The sequence below is a fragment of the Lagopus muta genome, chromosome 20 (assembly GCF_023343835.1).
Source record: "Lagopus muta isolate bLagMut1 chromosome 20, bLagMut1 primary, whole genome shotgun sequence".
Taxonomy (NCBI): domain Eukaryota; kingdom Metazoa; phylum Chordata; class Aves; order Galliformes; family Phasianidae; genus Lagopus; species Lagopus muta.
Genome location: NC_064452.1, coordinates 9,898,445 through 9,911,434, shown reverse-complemented (window position 1 = coordinate 9,911,434; position 12,990 = coordinate 9,898,445). Strand labels below are relative to the sequence as shown.

Sequence of the window (12,990 nt, the reverse complement as noted above, 5' to 3'; positions counted from 1 at the left end):
GATGAATTAATCCCAATTTGCCTCTGTGTACCTCCTTCAGGATCAGAAAATCTTAATGAAGAAGCGCTGGGGCTTTTGCATTACACTGAGAGATTCTGTTACCAGGAAGTGAACCAGCTTTCCTGCATTGCCTCAAACACCTGAACTGAGTAGGAGAAGGAAGTTCCAATTTGGTTAAACCAAACGCTACTGCCACGTGGGCTGCAGAAGGGGCAGAAGAGATTCTAGTAGTGTGCGCAAGCAATACACTGCAGAGAAAAGAACTATTGCTTACCTACCCGCTCCCTGAAGGCACACAGGGCTCAGGCAGAATGGGAAATGGATTTGGGGGATGAATATGGTTAGCTGTTAGCTGCCAGGTAGCTGTGATTCATGCCAGCTACAACCGAATCGCTCTGACTGCTGGAAAAGGACGTTTGAATATTAACAGCGTTGTCAGTTACCCAGCACAGGTTTTAACTGCTTTGCTGTTTGTTTTCCTTTTATTTCGTTTTGTTTAAGTGAATGCTCACAGAATTACAAGACACCAAACAAAATGTACTTGTAGCTTATAGTAGTTCCACGCGTACAAAAGGTGTTGACATTCGTTGCTCTTCACCTGCAGGTTTTTGCACTGCTACAAGCTTGTGCAAGACGAACCTAGAAAGAAGGAGCCAAAGAGATTATAACCCACAGCCACTTCCGCCACTTCCCACCCGAAGCAGAAGACACCTTTAGTTTCGATTCAGTTTTTCAAAATGCTGACAACAGTTATTTTTCTACAAGCGTGAGGCTTTATCCCTCCCCTTCCCAGTTCATGCTTCTTCTCCACCAGCAGTAGGAGCTAAGACACAAGACTTGAAGTAAGAAGCTTCTGGTACAGCTCAGTAGCTCAACAGGTAAGGACAACAATTAAGGACAGAGACAATGCTGCATTACAGCTTCAGGTCCCAAATGGAAAAAAAAAAAAGGAAAGACTTACAGACAGCTTCTTCATAATGCCTTGTGCCTCTGGATTGAGATGAAGAAGATTCTTCTTGGTCAGATCACTTGCTGTTAAACGAATGCTCTGCAAGAAGCCAAACACCACCAAATCTCAGGTTTCCCGGTTGTTCAGCAGCAGCAGCTACAAGCAGCAAAGAAACCCCTCCCTGCACACTAGGAGGCCGTGTCCGTGCCAAGAGCCACATCCAGCTTGACCAGCTCATCCCGTGCTGCCCTTGGTGTGCTGACGCAGCACCGTGAGCAGAAGGTACTTTCAGCTTCACTCAAAAGCGCAGCAAAGCAGCAGTCTGCATTCTGCTTAGGCCAGAATTCTTAGACAGCTCCCGCTCTGACTAAGAACTTCTTCGGGTTCTTTTTAAGCGACATTTACCTCCTGATAAGCTGCGGCGGCACAAGTAAGCGGGCGAGAATGGATGAACAGCAGTCCCTTGAAACTGATAAGGCCCCCAAGAAGGCGCAGGCTCTCCTTGCTGCATAGATTTTACAGACTCAAGTTTGATTTTACCTCCCCTCCTCCAACAGGAACGGTAATGAAGACATCATTGCCATCAGCAAGGGGGCTGCCGTTAGCAGAGATGGTGTAAACACGTTCATTTACTGTGGGTGTGCGCAAACCCGGCGTCTTGAAAACTCTGGAAAAAGCAACAGGCAAGGACTTTTACTGCGATTTCTTAGAGCACTTGGACCAAAACTTTGAACCACTGCAGGTTCAAAGCGCTGCTGGAAAGTATTCTGCATATAGACAACTGAGATGTAAGGAGCAAGCAGTAAGGCACTCCTCTGTATGAGAAATAAACAGAGAAATGCAATAGAATACAGACCTGGAATCAAACCTGGGTGTGATGATGGAGGCGCCTCCTCGAGCACAGAGATTGAGATTTCTGCCAGTAGCTGGAGTGATAAAGCTGCTTTTGCTTGATCTGCTTAAAAGGAAGCATGTAAGCAGAGCCCTGCTCTCAGAAGAATAATTTTAACGGACACGTAAGCACTGTCTTACCAAAGACCTGGACGAGACAACCCAGGGTCCTCACAGATCGCCCTACGGCACGCCATGCCCACACCACCCAGCCTGCCGGGCCACGCACCGCCCCACTCTGCAGCTACGTTAGCACCGCACCTTTACTCTCTGCTTCTGAAATCCTGCCACGAAACTCATCGCCGTTACCTTTGACTCATGCGTTTCACTCTTGCTGAAGGAGCTCTTCTGCTCCTGGAAGCTGGTGCTTTTTTGGTGGACGTCCTCACCTGAAACACATTAGCTGCCAAGTCAGTCAGTTCCTTCTCCTGGGACAGCCAAGTCCGCACCGAGCAAACGCTCCCATACGAAACGCCTGGCTCAGCAGGCTCCTTCCTGCAGCACGGGAGTCTGACACAAGCCACGGGACAACCGTCTGAGACCTTCCCCATTCGAGTATTGCCCTCACGTCCTTCCCCGAAGCTCAGCTGCAGAACTTGAGGAGGATAACAGACCACCTTAACTTCCACTCTGACTTGAGACGGTTCATGTATTTACCGCTGACCACAGCACAACTCAGAAACTACAAAGCCGAAAAGCACTGCTGGTAAATATTTTCAACGTGGCCCAGACTGTTCTGCTCTAGGGAATATCGCTCCCTCCATACAGCAACGCTGAAGACACCCGCTCAGATGAGAAGGGTGAGACTCTCACGTGCAGAAGTACAAGAGGAATAAAAGCAGAGGTAACTCGCAGCACAGTCGCTTTGCTCGCCACAAGTAACAGCACGACCTGCCAACGAAAGCCAGCTTCCAGCGTCAGCGGGATGATCAGCAAGCAACAGCTTTTGGAAAGCCACCCTTACAGCATCCTGCACGCTGTTCCCCCATAGGCATCAGCATCGTCTCGGTACATAGTTTATATCCCAGGAATAAAAGCCATCACAAAGAGCAGCTGCTTACCTTTCCGTTTCTTGGATTAGTACTTGCAGCTGCTTGCTCCAGAAGAAGTTGGCCATCGTGTTTCGCTTTCTTTGCTGGAGGAAGCAAAGGAACCTCTGCTGCTTCTTCAGTAGCTTCAATACCCTGTTTAGATTTTTCTACGAAAAGAAGAACGCGTTATTCAGGTTGACAGGAAAAAAAAACTAACATGACGTAACTGACCATTAGCTAAGGTAAGGAAACACACTACAAGCTTATTTCGGCAACAGTTTGCTTCTAAAATCTGAATTCTGATGACAACAGTAAAGAGAACATGGCTGTGAATTATCCAGAATGCCTTAATTAAAGCAAGTAAAACTACTTCAGGTCGCAGGAGTAAAGGCAGAATTACGTCCTTGTCTTCACACGTAGCAAAGGCTGTAGTTAAGAACCAAACCAGCATTCACAGAATGTTATCTACTGACCTTTCGTGACGATTTCCAGAGGAGTCTGGATAAATTCTGCTGTCAGCTTGTTTATTTCTGTTATTCCCAAGTCTGCCTAGGATTAAGAAGTCATAATATTGTCGGGATGATCAGTACTGCGAGTTTGTGATAAGTCAAAGTTGCAGGCAAAATCTTTGTAACTATTTCACACACACAACTGTCTAACATAACTGTATCTTCGCGTTCTTCTGCTGTGCTAAAAGAGGTCCTTCCTCGTTGTTCCGGACACAATGGATCTCGTGCCCTTCAGCGCCAGCACGCCCTGCTGGGCAGCTGTGAGCACGCTTCACCTACTACTCCCTGCTGCTCAACAGCACAGCAGTGCTTCAGCTTACTGAGAGGCGCGTGCTCTTCCAGAGGCCTAGGAGCAAACCCCCAAGGCGTGGGGCCCCGCAAAATGACTCCAAGGGAGGAGAGCAACCTTACAGATAGCAGGAGAGAAGGGCTGGTGCGTTAGGGAACAGCGACCTCCGTGTGTGATGATGGAGCAGCCAATGGAGAGCGATTATATCGTGTTTAGTTCTTTTTTTTCCTTTATGACCATCCCTGAAGAATGTTAAAATGCAAAGAGGACTGGGAGAGGTGTACTGGCAGAGGCTGCCCAGAGCATGCCCCTGGCTGTAGGGTGTATATGCACAACAGCCCTAGAAGCACAGCTGGGTCACCCGTCTGGGGTTTGTATACAATGCAGCACGGTTTGAGCCTCAAAAGCTACGCTCCTGAAGGTGCTAATGCTTGTATGCCCCTCACTGCCTTCCCAGGGAATCTGTCGATGGGCAGAGAGATGATTCAACAGGTTTCCAAGCTTCCCTCCTCCCACGCTTTTCCTTTTCTCCCCCCCAACATTTCTGGACATTCTGGAACGTCCCAACCAACACAGTCACATTGTTCACACTGTCGTGTTTTCAGAACGTGCTTTTCATGATCGGTATCGGCCGCCGACCTCCCCCAAAACCGGGTAACAGCGAGTGGCAGAGGGTGTGGAGGAACTCAGGAGAAAACTCAGAGAAGCGGACGGACATTCCCGGTGCCACGGAACTCCCCTCCCAGACTCCCGCAGAACCCGGAGAGGTCAGGCAGGTATTGAAGAGAGGAGATTATCTGCGGCCCCAGCAGACCCATGGGGGCACAAATTATTTGGGGCCCGGCCCAACAGAGGGAGTTTGAGGAGCTGCTTCGTCAACAATCAGCACTGAAGCACGGCTCCCCTTAACACCTTGATTACCAGTTCAAACTGCATGTTTCAAGGAAAGGCCCCCTCCACACGACGTGCTTCTGATGCCACTTGGAGTAAGCGGCTGGTGGTGATTACACAGCGGGCTCAGAGGGGAAACCGTGACCATCCCGGAAGTCGGGAAGCGGCCCGGGAGGTCTTTTCCAACCTCGGCGATCCCTTAGCATGAAACTAAGCAGGCCCGCAAAGCCGGGCAAGGAGCAGCACGAGCACGCAAACCCTGCAGGGGACACCGCAGCATCTCCTCCCGCTAAGCCTTAACAGTTCAGATCCGCGGGCACAACCCGCGCTATCGCAGCGGCGCTCCTGCGGATACACAAAGCCTTCGTCTCCTCCAGGAACGCACCGCGCGCCGGGGAAAGTTTCCCATTCGCGCCGGATACCTACCGCCACCGCCTCCTCCAGGACCTTCCGGCTTCCCCCTTCAGCTAGAAAGAAGACATCTCGGTTGGAAGCGTCGCTGCTGTCCGCAGCCGGGACAGCTCCCGCAGCGCCCGCAGCCCCGCCGTAACGCCGCCGCAGGAGCGCGCAGCGCACAGCAGGCGTTCCGGCGGCGAGCGAGCGGCCCCGGGCAGAGGGGGCGCCGCATCCGCCCGCGCCCACCCGCGTTCTGCTCGCGCGAGCCTCGCGCGCCGCGTCCCACCGCTCCTCAGCGACGGCCTCCGAGCGCCGCTCCATGGGCAGCCCGCGCCCCCCGCCCACCCGCGCCCGCCCCCCGCCCGCGCCCCCCGCCCGCGCCCCCCGCCCGCGCCCCCCGCCCGCGCCCCCCGCCGCTACCGAAGAACTGCAGCCAGTTCATCTCGCGGAGCGCCACGGGCAGCCGGAGGAGCTCCACGTCGTACAGGTTCTCCACCTCCTTGACCAGGCGCTCCCCGTTCGCCCGCAGCTGCTCGACCCGGCTCCTCACTGCGGGGACAGACGCGGCGTCAGACGCGGCCCGGGCCCGGGCCCGAGCGCGGCGCGCGGCCCGCCCGCGGCCTACCCTCCCGGTCGAAGTCCTTCAGGAAGGCGTTCAGCTTCCTGCCGCGCGCGCCCGCGGCCGCCTTCCTGCGGGCAGGAGCCATGAGGGCCGAGGAACGGCGCGAGCGCACCGAGCCCCGCTCCCGCACGGCGGACGGCACCGCCCGTCCGCGCCGCGTTCAACCGCCGCCGGACGCGCGCCCGCCGTCCAATCGGAGCTCCGCGAGCGGCGGCGCAGCCAATCGGAGCGAGGCGCGGCGTGATGACGCGAGGCGCCGTGGCGGCGATGGCGGACGCGGTGGGGCCGGGCCGGGTCGAGCTGCGCTACTGCTGCCGTTGTGCTGCGGCCGTACGGGGAGCGAGCGGCGGAGCCGGGCCTGGCTGAGTTGAGCTGCCGCGGCGCGGGCCGCGCTGCCTGTCGTCGGCCGACGCGCTGCGGGGCGCGGAGCGTTACTACCGGCGCCTGCGGCCTCCCGTGGCGGGGCTCCCCGGGCAGGGCTAGGGGCGCGGGCAAAGAGGAGCTTTCGGAGACGAACCGAATGAAGGGAAACGAGCTGCGTTAAAAGCGACGTGCTTTCACGGGCTGCCGAATCCGCAGCCGCAGCGCTGACCTTGCTAAGCCAGGCTCTGGCTGCCGAGAGCAGATGCTCTTCTGCAGACTTGGACGCTTGGTACTGTAACCATTAAAGAAGAACATGCAACTTTGTTTTAGAGGATGAAAAGATATAACATAGTTCAATACACTTGTCAGAAGAACCACTCTCCCTTTTTTTTCTTTTTTCTTTGCATTCCTGCATGTGTTTCTAACTTCAACAAGATTTATCTCCTTGATTTATTTTTTGAGAAAAACTGGATATATGTAAGAGACCAGCTAGGATAACTTTGACACCGTTTTTCTTCTGTCACTTGAGAAAGCTTCAGAGTATGTTAGATGTTTCATTCAATAAGAACTAATTTTCTGTTGGAGGCCTAGAGGCTCCAGTCTGCTTCTACTGTTGTTTTGTTGGGTTGCATGTTCACTGCTAGAGAAGACAGTGAGTATCCAGCTGGCGTTCTGCACTTAAAATCTGTTTTTCCCTATAGTTTCTGAATGGATTTCCTGGTCCTCTTCTCCCTGTTTTCCTTTTCTTCTTCCACTGCTTCAGAGACCTGGATTTATTTTAAAGTCTGAATATGATATAGATTTTAATCTGCATAGAAGTAAAATGCTTCACTTTGCCAAATGAGTTATTCTTGTCCATGCTAAGAGCACAGTTATTTTTGTCAGCAGCTTTATGGTCAGTGAGCCAGCTCAGAAGCTCTGTGAAGCAAACAATGCGGTGCGGCTGGGAGCAGAGCACTGCACACAAAAGAGCTTTTTCTTAAAATCTGACTGGATGGTGCTTGTTTGTGGGAATACAAGAGAGACTCTTTGGAGCAAATGCTGTGGAGCGAGGTAAACAGCGTGAGATGGCAAGGCTGAGAACCAAGGACACGTCTAGTAGAGCAAAGCAAAAGGAACGGCTCACAGTTCTGGATTAAGTGCCTGCATGCACGGTTATGGAGTGCTTGTGGAATGCTTTGTTGACATGTAAAGGCGGGTGGGAAAGTTGTAAGGGCAGATGGGAAAGCTAAACAGAAAACTTGTGAATGTAAGTAAGTGATGTGAGAACCTGTAATAAACAATTTGGATCATCCGCATCTGAGTCCATGCCTGGTTGCCACATTTGTCACTGCTCAGAAAATCAGGAATCATCTCAGCTGCTAAGCTAGAGATTTTCCTTTGTCAGCCTGTCAGGTGTTGATCTGAATGTACTTATTACACTTTTTTTGTGGCTTCTTACCTTGGATTATCTTAATGCATGAATTATCACTGGCTCTTCTGTATTCCTTATTGCGTGGAGTAATAGATAACAAGTACATGAACAGAGAGAGGGATTAATCCCCTCATCTTTAAAGACCCTTCCTCTCTCAGGTTCACAAAAGCTCTTGTTATTCCTCTGTTCTGTGCCATCTCCAAACCCATCATGCCACAGATGTCTGAGTAATGTGAGCACAGCACTGTCTCGTATACATACCAGGTGTTGAATGATGACAAGAAGCAGCTGTGGGTTACCAATTTGAATAATCTCTGTTAATAGTTTGAGATTTTATGATTATAACTAATGTGCTAACTGTATGTGCAACAACTGACTTCTAAACTCTTTCTTCCCCAGACCCATAAAAATTTCCTCTCAATGAAGGTTGCTACAAAAAATGAGATCAAAATCATTAATTTAAAAGGCACATGACATTCTCCATGGAGATGTCCCTTTTCACAATTCCCTCTCAATATGAATAAGAATTGCACACAGCCTTTTTTTTTTTTTTTTTTTTTTTTTTTAATATAGAATGTCTAAGCACAGACTCAGAGGCAAATAATGCATTTTATACAATAAAGCCAAAAAGAGGGAAACGGGCATTTTGTTGTGGAGTTCCAGCAGCCCTGCTCGTGTTAGCTCCCTCTGTCCTTGGTCAAAGGGATGTGTCGGTTGACACTGGAGAATGTCTGGACAGGAAGGGCAGATGTTGTATATGAATTCTGAAATATGATTGAGCCTTGCATTGTTTTCACATTGGCAAGTGTTAGCTGGCTCTCCTTCCTCTATTGTCTTACATGGCGAAGGAAGTAGCAGCTCGGCATAACACAGCTGGACAAACTGTAGGGAGATTTCTTAAGGCATTACACATGGTTCATAGGGAACACTAGCCAGACAGATCAAATTTCTATTGAATTCATGAACTTTAGCTTGATTGGGATTTAGCTTTGTATTGCCTTTGGCTTCATCCCATTGTATTACTTACGGGTTAGGGTTAGGCTAGAGTTAAGGATAGGATTCGTGTTGGGATTGGGGTTGGTGTTAGGGTTAGAGTTAGGGTTAGGTTTAGCATTAGGGTTTGGGCTAGGCCTAGGATTAGGAGAAGGGTTACGGTTAGGGTTAGGACTGCATTGCATTCCACTGTCATGCATTTAACTGCCTTGCTGTGCGTTACTTTTCATCCCACTGTATTACTGGTTTGGTTTAATGCTTGTGGTAGATTACACGTAGTGAAAAGTTTAGGGTTAAGTTAGGTTTATGGTTGGGGTTGTGACTGTATTACATTCCATTATTGTTGCATTTCATTTCAACCCACTGCACTGTATTTCATTACACTGTATTGTGTTTGGTTTATGGTTAGGGCTAGGGTTACACTGGATTTCATTCCATTACATTGGATTGCATTTAATTTCGTATCATTACTTTGAATTGTGTTGCAGTTTGAAGAGTTAATCACGTGACACCCCTCCCAATGAGAGAAGGGTGGGAGATAGAAGAAAAAAAACAGCTGAGATAAAATTGATTTTTTAAAAGGATTGTGAGAGAATGTAGAGTAGTTAAGAATAATAAATCAAACAACAACAACAAAAAAAAAACTCAGAACTTCTGATTGCACTGCTCCCTGTGCTGCTGGAAACTGGAAAACAATAAAAAGGAGGAAAAAAATGGGAAACTAAGGAACATAGGGGAAAACGGCTGTAACGGTATAATGTGATAGAAAACAAAGCCATGATAGCAGGGTAGCAGAGTCCCAAGCTGAAGCAAGTGAGGATAAGCTTAAGTGCAGCAACTGGGGATGCAGAAGCAAAGGAAAAAGGCTGCTTACATTCAGAAGGTCTCAGGTAGGCAGAGATCTCCAGAAAAACATTCTTGCCTCCACTGCCAACCCTTACATGAGGTCTGGGAGGGGGGGGCTGCCACGTCCCGGCTGCATTTAAGAAGGTCGATCTTCCACAGGGAATATTTGCAGAAGAAATGTATTAGTTGGAGACAGGAAGGGGGGTTGGTCTTGGACCAGTGCTCTTTAATATCTTCATCAAGGACACAGATGATGGCACCAAGTGCAGCCTCAGCAAGATTGCAGATGACACCAAGCTGAGCGGTGCAGTCGATAACTGGAGGGAAGGGAAGCATCCAGAGGGACCTGGACAGGCTGGAGAAGTGGGCCCATAAAAACCTAATGAGATTCAATAAGGCCAAGTGCAGGGTGCTGCACTCAGGTCAGGGCAATCCCAGGTGTTGATACAGACTGAGGGAAGAACTCCTTGAGAGCAGCCCTGTGCAGAAGGACTTGGGGGTCCTGGTGGACGAGAAGCTGGACATGAGGCAGCAGTGCGCGCTCGCCGCCTGGAAGGCCAGCTGTGTTCTGGGCTGCATTAAAAAGGGGCGGCCAGCAGGGAGAGGGAGGTGGTCGTCCTCCTCTGCTCGGCTCTTGTGAGGCCCCATCTGCAGCGCTGCGCCCAGGCCTGGGGCCCCCAGCACAACGAAGACGCAGAGCTCTCGGAACGGGTCCAGAGCAGGACCGCTAATAGGATCAGAGGGCTGGAGCAGCTCTCCTATGAAGAAGGGCTGAGGGAACCGGGCTTGTTTAGCTTGGAGAAGAGAAGGCTCCGGGGGAAACCTCACTGTGGCCTTCCAATACTCGAAGGGAGTGTATAAACAGGAGGGGGAATGTCTGTCTGCAAGTCTCCTAGCGATAGGAGAAGGGCGAACGGGGAGGCTTAGGTTGGATGTGAGGGGGAAGCCTTTCACTCTGACAGTGGTGAGGCACTGGAACAGGCTGCCCAAGGAGGCTGTGGATGCCCCATCCCTGCAGGCATTCAAGGCCAGGCTGGACGTGGCTCTGGGCAGCCTGGGCTGCTGGTTGGCGACCTGCACACAGCAGGGGGTTGAAACGAGATGGTCATTGTGGTCCTTTTCAACCCAGCCTGTTCTGTGATTCTGTGATATGGTTCTATGATAAACACAAGAAGTTGACTAAAGCGTTCATTAGACTTTCGAGATGGGATGAGTTTCTAACTCATACAGCAGCCAAATAGTTGGGTAGTATATGAATGAATAAAGAGAAAAGGGAAAGAAAATTGTGGAGAGCAGTGGAAAGGACATGCGTACAGACTGCCTGCTGAAAAGATACCCTTAACCAGAGTCAGGAGAGCTGGAAGCGCCGCGAAGGTAAGGGAGATCATGTAAGCAGCAGAGTAGAGCTGAGGTGGAAGCTGAGTGTGGGTTGCAGGGCATGAACACTGGCCCCAGGTGTCGGTGCCCCTGTGCCTGAAGGCATCTATGTCCTCCAAACACAGTGCTGGAAAACATTCTTTGTACTTTTTGTAAAATAAAAAAGAAAAAAAAAAGAGAAAGGAAGAAAAAAGACATTAAATCTTCCCAAAAACTATCGCCTTTTTAAACTAAGACCCCAAAGCATTTTAGAGAATGGAAAGTTTGTTGACACATCTTATTTCTATTTTTGCCTTAAATTCTTTGCTCCCATTTTACTGACATTACTTAACATCTTCCAGATCTACAGCTTTAGAAGAAGTTCTGTTCTGTTTAGAAAAACCTTCTGTAAGATTGTGAACCTGGAGTACCCAGCCAGTGGGGAAACAGGGGAGGGGGGGAGGCAGGGGGAGAAAACAGGGTATAAAGGCTGTCATGTTGTGTCCATAGGTGCTCCTGCTTGCGGGACGCCGCCATTGCAATCGCAAATAAAATCTGCTGTTATCAGAGATACCGTCCTGACAAACATGACTTGGATATTTCCAACAATTTGGGGGCTCGTCCGGGATTATGATCGCCTCTTTGGGAGTTTCCCTACTGCCCTGCACAGGATAGGTGCACCCCGCTGATGGCAGCGGTCCTGTCTGGGTGCTTAAGTGACTCCTTGGGACGGCTGATAAAAAGCCGAGACTGTTACATAAAGGACGGGCTCTGCGAAAGCCAAGGGGCAGGCAGGCACAGGTGTTGGCCATGGCGACCCGGCAACTTCGTGCACGGACCAAGGTAAGGGGATTTAACTCTTTCCTTGGGGTCGGTTGAGACTCCTGAGTGTGTGTGACTGAGACGCGCCGTCAGTGCGAAGCGAGTGCTGAGTGCCGAGCTGCGGCTCCACTTGACAAAGTGCCAGCAGTACACCCCTATTAACCCGAGAGATGGGAGTGTAGTACTGCTGAGGGATTGGGCCCAAAATCCGAGAATCAGAGTGTGGTAACCTGTGAGCTGGGGAGTTCATGGTAGCGTTCTGGAGGGATGGGGAATAGGAGTTCTGAGAGCAGGGGAAGAAGGTCCCCGGAATGGTGCCTAGAGAGAGCGCCTTGGGAGAAATGCTTCAAAACTGGAAAATAATCCCAAAACTAGGGACAAGGACAGGGAAAAGGTGTTTAGATACTGTATACAGTAGAGAGCCACTGCAGGGAAAATCATTATTGTGACCAAAATAGGAGTCTGACGAAGATTGGGCCTGTCAGACTTTGTATTTATATGTAAACAGTAGGACTCCTTTTTCTGAAACAGAATTGGCTTAGGTCGCTTAATGGGTGCAAGAAGTACAGAAATGTTCCTCGCGAGGAGTCGAAGTTCAAAGGAAATAGGAAAGAGAAGCAGAAAGATCATAAATGGGATCCCTTAGGTAACTTCTTCCCCCCCCTCTCCTCCCCTCCCCCCCCCCTTCAACTTCTGAAGCAGTGCAGGCGGCGGTGACCTCTCCAGAGGAGGAGAGTGGGTGCTGCTGATCTGTGCAGGTCCTGGAGAGAGGCTGTGCTCTCGATTACTGAGGGAGTTGGAGTAATGCGAATGGGACCTGGAGAGTTTTCCTTTCTCTAATACTAACCTTACTAACACTTCACTTTATCCTCTTAGGGCAGTCTTAGGTCAAAGGGAAATTGGGTATGGTAATGCCTGCTGTTTTTACTAGAAGAGAAGTTAGGAGTTTCAAGAAGAATTACCTAACTGAGGATCCTATAAGTGTAGCAGAACAATGAGATCAATTTCTAGGGCCTAATTTCTACTCATGGATGGAAATGATGTTTACTGATATGTTGTTTATTGGAGAAGGAGGTGGGCAGCTACGCAAGTGTGGGAAATGAATACAGAGGGAAAGTTGGGCTCTGGAGGGAGGCAGAGAGAGGAAGGATGAACTGAGGATGAACTGTACTGATTGTTGTCACTGTCTTTGTGATTGTTAAATGTTTGTGTTGTGAAAGTGTTCTGTGATGTTGTGTACGAGGCTGTTATGGAACAAGGGCTGTCTAAAGTGATACGAGAAGAGCCCTGGGTTGTATTTTGGCTCACTGGAGAAACATTGCTGGTGAGCCAGGGGAATATTGAATAAGAAACCAGGAACGTAAATGTAGTAATGGGACCAGTTGTATAATTGAGTGCCCTAATCATGAGACCAAGTGCTGGGTGTTTGTGGAAGTTGAGGAATGTATTGTTTAATTTGAGGATTTTGAAGGCACTTGGAGAAGCTGTCTTAATGGTATGGGGAAATGCAATTGTTAGCGGTATGTGGAAACGCAACTTTTAATGGTATGTGGAAATTATGTGGAAATGCAGTTGTTAACAGTATGTGGAAATGCAATTGTTAATGGTATTTGGAAAT

The 12,990-nt window shown here is 49.8% G+C and overlaps 1 protein-coding gene across 1 annotated transcript; it reads right to left on the bottom strand.

Annotated features, from left to right (window-relative positions):
• Positions 1 to 403: 403 nt before the first annotated feature.
• Positions 404 to 5,764, bottom strand: LOC125703022 (borealin). The gene is made up of 10 exons (XM_048966975.1): positions 5,582 to 5,764; positions 5,377 to 5,505; positions 4,987 to 5,027; positions 3,345 to 3,420; positions 2,902 to 3,038; positions 2,150 to 2,229; positions 1,806 to 1,904; positions 1,490 to 1,616; positions 962 to 1,048; positions 404 to 639 (listed from the first exon to the last, which is right to left on the bottom strand). Exons 1-10 carry the CDS (start codon positions 5,661 to 5,663, stop codon positions 595 to 597), a joined length of 903 nt encoding a protein of 300 aa, XP_048822932.1. The 5' UTR covers positions 5,664 to 5,764; the 3' UTR covers positions 404 to 594.
• Between the last annotated feature and the right edge of the window lie 7,226 nt (positions 5,765 to 12,990).

Excerpts from the sequence above, each read along its gene's own strand:
- LOC125703022 (XM_048966975.1), bottom strand. The coding sequence starts at position 5,663 with ATGGCTCCTGCCCGCAGGAAGGCGGCCGCGGGCGCGCGCGGCAGGAAG. Across the intron at positions 1,905-2,149 it reads GTGAAACGCATGAGTCAAAG|ATCAAGCAAAAGCAGCTTTA; the intron begins GTAACGGCGATG and ends CCTTTTAAGCAG. Across the intron at positions 1,617-1,805 it reads ACACCCAGGTTTGATTCCAG|AGTTTTCAAGACGCCGGGTT; the intron begins GTCTGTATTCTA and ends TGCTTTTTCCAG.